The sequence below is a fragment of the Anolis sagrei genome, chromosome 2 (assembly GCF_037176765.1).
Source record: "Anolis sagrei isolate rAnoSag1 chromosome 2, rAnoSag1.mat, whole genome shotgun sequence".
NCBI classification, from domain to species: Eukaryota; Metazoa; Chordata; class Lepidosauria; order Squamata; family Dactyloidae; genus Anolis; species Anolis sagrei.
Window position 1 is genome coordinate 14,380,032 of NC_090022.1, and position 7,276 is coordinate 14,387,307.

The window sequence follows — 7,276 nt, forward strand, 5'->3', positions numbered from 1 at the left end:
CCAACGATGGAATTGAACCAAACTTGGCACACATTTCTCCCATGACCAAATGAAAATACTGGAAGGGTTTGGTGGGCAGTGTCATTTGGTTTTGGAGTTGTAGTTCACCTGCCTCCATAAATCACTGTGGACTCAATGATAGATCTGGACCAAACTTGGCACCGATATTCCATATGCCCAAATGTGAACACTGGTGGAGTTTGGGGGAAACAGAATGCAGAGATTGCTGTGAACTCATACAATGATGGATCTGGACCAAACTTGCCACTGATAATAATAATTATTAAGCAAAATACTGTTTGCTTACACTTGAAAACTAGGGCCGGCCATGCCTATGGAGAACAGGCTCCTTGGCTTGGAAATGGAACAGGAGAACCTCTCAACAGGTACTGCTCTGGTGGAAAGATAACGGCGCTCCATGCAGTCATGCTGGCCACATGATCTTGGAGGTGTCTATGGACAATGCTGGCTCTTTGGCTTAGAAAAAGAGATCAGCACCACCCACCAGAATCAAACACGACTAGACTTAACATCAGGGGAAACGTTTACCTCAGTTGTTAACAGTTATAAAACCCACTTGCCTAGTTTCCAACAGACCTCACAACCTCTGAGGATGCCTGCCATAGATGTGGGTGAAACATCAGGAGAGAATGCTTCTGGAACAGGGCCATACAGCCCAGAAAACTCACAGCAACCCAGTTAATTTGTGGTTTGGGGAGGCACCATCCCTCTTGGGAAGAGCAGACTTTCCAATACTAAACTCAGACCCTGGAAAACTCAAACCCCCGGGATCCCATAGCATTGAGGCTGGCACTTAAGATGGGAAAACTGGTATAGCCTTGCATAGCTTCTTGTCTTGGCAGGGGTGAGTATCTATCACCTTTTTGTGCTTGAGACAAACACTTAAGTAATCAGATGCCTTCCATCTGTCAGCCTCCTCCTCCTCTTCACACTTGACAAAAATAATGTGGTTATTTTTCGTTATTTTTCTTTTACTTCTTTTGCCTTCTGCTTGATATTCTCGCAGACCTATGCCTTAGGACAGTGGTTCTCAACCTCCCTAATGCCGCGACCCCTTAATACAGTTCTCTTATGTTGTGGTGACTCCCCCAACCATAACATTTTTGTTGCTACTTCACAACTGTATTTATTTATTTATTTATTTATTTATTTCTTGTATTTATTGACCGCCCCTCTCAGCCCGAGGGCGACTCGGGGCGGTGAACAGCAACAAAGAGAGACAGTGTACAGTAAATCACGACAATACAAACCAGACAGTTACAACATAACACATACCTATACTAAAAATCCGCTTCGTCAAGTCCTGGGGTCATAGCCGAAATTCATAATCCTAGTTCATTCCAGTGTCATTCCAAGATACACTCAATTGAAGGCCTGCTCGAAGAGCCATGTTTTCAGGCCCCTACGAAAGGCCATCAAGGAGGGCGCCTGTCTAACTTCAGCAGGGAGGGTGTTCCACAGCCGGGGGGCCACCACCGAGAAGGCCCGCTCCCTCGTCCCCGCCAGACGTACTTGTGAGGCCGGCGGGACCGAGAGAAGGGCCTCCCCGGATGATCTCAAGGCCCTCGTGGGCTCGTAGGCCGAGATGTGGTCTGCAAGGTATTTTGGGCCGGAACCGTTTAGGGCTTTGTAGGATAACACCAGCACCTTAAATTGGGCCCGGTAGCGAATCGGCAGCCAGTGGAGCTGGGACAGCAGGGGCGTTGTATGCTCTCTGCGTCCAGCTCCCGTTAACAACATGGCTGCCGCGCGTTGGACTAGCTGAAGCTTCCGGGCCGTCTTCAAGGGCAGCCCCACGTAGAGAGCGTTGCAGTAGTCGAGACGGGATGTGACCAAAGCATGTATCACCGTGGCCAAGTCAGACTTCCCAAGATACGGGCGCAGCTGGCGCACGAGCCTAAGCTGTGCAAATGCTCCCCTGGTCACCGCTGAAACCTGGGGCTCCAGGCTCAGCGATGAGTCCAGGGTCACACCCAAGCTGCGAACCTGCGCCTTCAAGGGGAGTGCGACCCCGTCCAGCACAGGCTGTAACCCTATACCCTGTTCGGCCTTGCGACTGACCAGGAGTACCTCTGTCTTGTCTGGATTTAATTTCAGTTTGTTCGCCCTCATCCAGACGTCACAGCGGCCAGGCACCGGTTCAGGACTTCGACAGCCTCCTTAGTAGCAGGTGGGAAGGAGTGACAGAGTTGGACGTCATCTGCGTACAGGTGACACCGCACCCCGAAACTCCGGATGATCTCACCCAGCGGCTTCATGTAGATGTTAAACAGCAAGGGGGACAAGATGGAACCCTGAGGAACGCCACAGGTCAACGGCTGTGGCGTTGAGCAGGAGTCCCCCAGTAACACCTTCTGAGTACGACCCTCCAGAAATGACCGGAGCCACTGCAAAGCAGTACCCCCAAGACCCATCTCTGCAAGGCGCCCCAGAAGAATACCGTGGTCGACGGTATCGAAGGCCGCTGAGAGGTCCAGGAGCACCAACAGGGACACACTCCCCCTGTCTAGCTCCCGGCGCAGATCATCCACTAAGGCGACCAAGACCGTCTCGGTACCATGTCCCGGTCTGAAACCAGACTGTGCCGGATCCAGATAATCCGTGTCTCTCAAGAATACCTGGAGTTGTGAGGCCACCACGCTTTCCATGACTTTGCCCAAGAAGGGAAGATTGGAAACAGGCCGAAAGTTGTCCAATTTAGTGGGGTCAAGTGATGGTTTCTTCAACAGCGGCTTTATAACAGCCTGTTTTAGGCTCGCTGGAATCTTGCCTTCCCGAAGGGAGGCATTAACCACCACCGTTACCCACTCGGCCAATCCCCCTCTGGCCTCCTTCAGAAGCCAGGATGGGCAGGGGTCTAGGATGGACGTGGTGGGTCTCATTCCTCCAAGTATCTTGTCCACATCCTCGGGTTTCACAAACTGAAAAGAATCCAACAAAATCGGACAAGCAGGTGCTTGTGTCACATCCACAGAGACTGCATCTAATGTGGCGTCCAGCCCAGAGCGGATCAAAGCGACTTTGTCTGCAAAGAACCGAGCAAATGCTTCACAGTGCGCTGCCGAATTGTCAGGGCTCCCACCTGAGATAGGGGGAGTTAAAAGACCTCTGACAACCCGGAACAACTCCGCCGGACGGTTTTTTGCAGACGCAATAGTGGCCGCAAAGAAAGTTTTCTTTGCGGCTTTTATTGCCGCGGCATATGCCCTTAAAAAGGACACAAACCGTGTTCGGTTTGACTCGCTTGGGTCCGAGCGCCACACGCTCTCTAGAACCCTCTTCCTTCGCTTCATCGCTGCCAGCTCCTCAGTAAACCAAGGGGCTGGTTTAGCTCGGTTACTTGAGAGGGGTCAATAGCCCTGGTCATCTCCCCATTCCAGAGAGCGACCAAGGCCTCGACATGATCACCTACCGCGGTGGCGGGAAACTCCCCAAGAGCCGTCAGGAATCCATTCGGATCCATTAGCCTCCTGGGGCGGACCATCTTAATGGGTCCTCCACCCTTGCGGAGGTTAGGGGGCGCAGTGAGCCTAAATCTAATCAGGAAATGGTCGGTCCACGGCAACGGAGAGATGGACAACTCCTCCACACCGCCACCCTGCTCCCATCCCTGGCAGAAAACCAAGTCCAATGTGTGTCCAGCACAGTGGGTGGGGCCAGTTATTTGTTGGGACAGCCCCATGGTTGCCATGGCGGACATGAAGTCCTGAGCCACACCTGTGAGGGTTGCCTCGGCGTGGATGTTGAAGTCCCCCAGCACAAGAAGCCGTTGGGACTCCACCGCCAGGCTCGAGACCACCCCCGCTAGCTCAGGTAGGGAGACTGTAGTGCAGCGAGGTGGACGGTACACTAACAGAATCCCTATTCTGTCCCGGTCACCCACCCTCAGGTGGACAGATTCAAAATTTGTGGTCTGCGGGATGGGGCTCCTGGTTAGATGGATGGTATCTCTATAGACCACTGCGACCCCGCCTCCCCGTCCTCCGGCTCTTGGTTGGTGTTGCATGGAGAAACCTGGAGGACAAAGCTGGGAGAGATTTACGCCCCCCGCTTCATCCAACCAGGTCTCCGTGATGCACGCCAGATCTGCCCGCTCCTCCAGGATTAAATCCTGAATCCAAGTTGTTTTTCCGTTGACAGACCTGGCGTTCAACAACACCACCTTCAAGCCAGAGGGCCCGCTCACCTGGTTACACCAAGTTACCTTAGGAGACCTATTGGGAATAGTTAATTTGGAAAAGCGGTCCGAATTAGGCCGAATTCGGGGTCTCCTTCTCCCGCATCTCCTCCTTCCCACCACGACCTCTATGGGGGCCCCTCGGCTAGTGGAACACCTCCCCCCCTCCATGCCGCAGTTATGAGCCATAAGATTCTTTCCTCCTACGTTTGTTGTTAGATTTATTGGTTCTTGCCAGCATCCCCCCTCCCCCTCCTCCCCCCTCCCCACCACACCTTCAATCACCGGCTCCGGGCCACCTCCTCTTCTGCCCCCTCCGCTACACCAGAACAACAGAAACAGTACACAAAGGGGGGCAGGGGACCACATGGGTAGCAGCAATATAGATGGTAGTCGATATTCCGACTGCTTCAACAGACCAGTTCTTAAAGTGCTTAGATTCCAGGGGCAGTCCGTCGGTGAGCGTAAATGAACGTAAATTACTTAGCAGCAACACACATTCAAAGGCACATTAATAAAGTGCTAGGTCTAAAGTGCTCTACTTAGCGATATAAAGTGCGGCACAGAGGGACAGGGAAGGGGTGAAAGTGCTGGTGCAATCTAGCAGCAGATGGCAGGCGCCTAAGTGCTCTAATTTGTTCTTATCACAATAATGACAGATGGCAACAATGAGTACCAGGAAAGTGCTGGTTGATATTCTACGACTGCCCCTTATGGGCGATAGTGGTAGTTAGCTAAATATTGCTATGACCCCGGTGAGACTCTAGACGGTTGGTAACCCAGCGGATAGGCTTCCGGAGATGGACACTCGGTCATGGGACTGCACAGTTAGTTAGTTACCTATTACACACTCTGTACTAGCACAGAGAGGGCTGGCATAGAGGTCTACACACGGGTCTATACAAGGCCAGCGCAAGGTCTACACAGGATCTACACAACGGTCTGCACAGAGATCTACACAGAGAGGCCAACACACTATACGGTCTACACAAAGGAGGTCCACACAGTATGAGGTCTACACAGAAAGGCCAGCGCCAACACAGAGAGGCCAACACAGACTGACTGTCCAGGGGTCTGCACAGCGTCAGTCAAACCGCCCTCCGCAGACTTTTTGCTCTGTCCAGATGGGAAGATGGGAGGCCGTTCAGGTGGTCCGGCGGTGGTGTGGCCTATACGGCTCCCAGCAATGGCTGGGTGGCAACAGACTCGTCTGAGCTGCAGTTCCACAGCGGCCCAGCGACGATGGCAGCCGCGGCCTGGTAGAAATGGCGGGGGCGGCCTGGTGGTAGCAATGGCGGCCTAGCCCGGCCCTCACAGTGGCAACGTACCCGTCTTGGCGGCGCGGCGGACAATGGTGGATGATGGTAGTGGCCGCGGCAATGGAGGCCCGGTGGAGGCCCGATGGAACGACGGCTGCAACAGCAGCGGCCTTACAGAGGCCCCCGTCGAGGCAGCAGAAGTCTCGTCCCGCAGTCCAGCGGCGGCCGCGGCCAGGTGGCTCAGCCGCAGCCTGGCCCCCGCAGTGGGGCGTCAGCAGCTTCCCAGCCTGGCGGCCTAATGGTGGCCGCGGCCTGGTGGCTCGGCCGTAGCCTGGCCTCCCGCAGTGGGCGTCAGCAGCTTCCCAGCCTGGCGGTGGCCATGGGCGGCGGTGCCTCAACAGGGCAAGAGTACCTGAAGGTGGAGGGGCTCCGCAGCGATGCCTTGGCCTCCCCGGCCTCCTCGCGGCGTCTGCCCTCAGCGCCCGGCCTCCCCGCGGCGGCAATGGCGGCCAGGCAGAGGGAGCGGTGATGGATTGGTCTCCTCGGTCTCCTTGGCCCCACTCGGCCCTACTCGGCCTCCTCGGCCCCACTCGGCCTCACTCGGCGGCGGCGGCGGCGGCGGCCCGGCGGCGGCGGCCCAGCTTAGCAGCAGCGGATCCGTCCGGCGGCGGCCCCAACAAAGGGCGACGATGGCGGAGGCCCGGCGGCCGCAGCGGCCGCGGAGATGGTTTGGCCAGCCAGGCCAGCCAGCCAAGCCAGGTGGAAGAGCGGCATGGAATGGAGCAGCGCCCAGCCAGCAGCCAGCAGCCAGTCGGCGGTGCGGTAGGACGGCCGCGATGGAATGGCGGCGGGTGTTTCTTCTCCTTCTCCTTCTCCGCCTTTCCTCCGCTTCCTCTAGGCCTTCCCGGCTCTTTCCCGGCTCTACACCCCCCTATCGAGAGCCTGAGGATTGGGGGTCCTCTCTCTCCTTAATTTGGGGTGGCAGGCGGGGGGGGGGGGGGAGGCTCAGGATTCCACCAGATTGGAAATTGGTTGAGGAGCGCAGCGTTTTTTGCTGCCAGCCGCCATACCGGAACCGGAAGCTCACTGTTGTTGCTGTTATGAAACATCATGCTGCTGTTATGAAACATCATGTAAGTATCTGATATGCAGGATGTATTTTCATTCACTGGACCAAATTTGGCACAAATGCGTGATACGCCCAAATTTGAATTCTACTGGGGTTGAAGGGGAGATTGATGCTGTCATTTGGGAGTTCTAGTTGTTGAGATTTATAGTTCACACACAGTCAAAGAGCATTCTGAACTCCACCAATGACTGAATTGCACCAGTCTTGGCACACAAAACTCCTATGATCAACAGTAAATACTGGAAGGGCTTGATAGGCATTGACCTTGAGTTTGGGAGTTGTAGTTCACCTACATCCAGAGAGCACTATGGACTCAAACAATGATGGATCTGGACCAAACTTGGCATTAATACTCAACATGCCCAAATGTGAACACTGGTGGAGTTTGGGTGAAAATAGACCTTGACATTTGGGAGTTGTAGTTCACCTACAATCAAAGCATATTCTGAACTCCATCAATGAGAAAATTGGGCTAAACTTCATACACAGAACCCCCATGACCAATAGAAAATACTGTGTTTTCTGGTGGTCTTTGGCGACCCCTCTGGTATCCCCTGGCGACCCGCCCTAGGGGTCCTGACCCCCAGGTTGAGAAACCCTGCCTTAGGATATAAGTCAATTGACTTTCCTAGGTTTTTTTTTTTTTTTTGTCGTGTCAGGAGCGACTTGACAAGTCGCTTCTGGTGTGAG

General features: G+C 54.4%; 1 protein-coding gene across 1 annotated transcript; it reads right to left on the minus strand.

Annotated features, from left to right (window-relative positions):
• Positions 1–1,249: 1,249 nt before the first annotated feature.
• On the minus strand, positions 1,250–3,351 carry LOC137096160 (uncharacterized). The gene is made up of 2 exons (XM_067464738.1): positions 2,184–3,351; positions 1,250–1,848 (listed from the first exon to the last, which is right to left on the minus strand). Exons 1-2 carry the CDS (start codon positions 3,312–3,314, stop codon positions 1,384–1,386), a joined length of 1,596 nt encoding a protein of 531 aa, XP_067320839.1. The 5' UTR covers positions 3,315–3,351; the 3' UTR covers positions 1,250–1,383.
• Between the last annotated feature and the right edge of the window lie 3,925 nt (positions 3,352–7,276).

Bases quoted from the DNA above. Each gene is read 5' to 3' on its own strand.
- LOC137096160 (XM_067464738.1), bottom strand. From the start codon at position 3,314: ATGAAGCGAAGGAAGAGGGTTCTAGAGAGCGTGTGGCGCTCGGACCCA. The intron at 1,849-2,183 runs AAGGAGGCTGTC...GCTTTGGTCACA, and splicing joins ACTCCTTCCCACCTGCTACT to TCCCGTCTCGACTACTGCAA.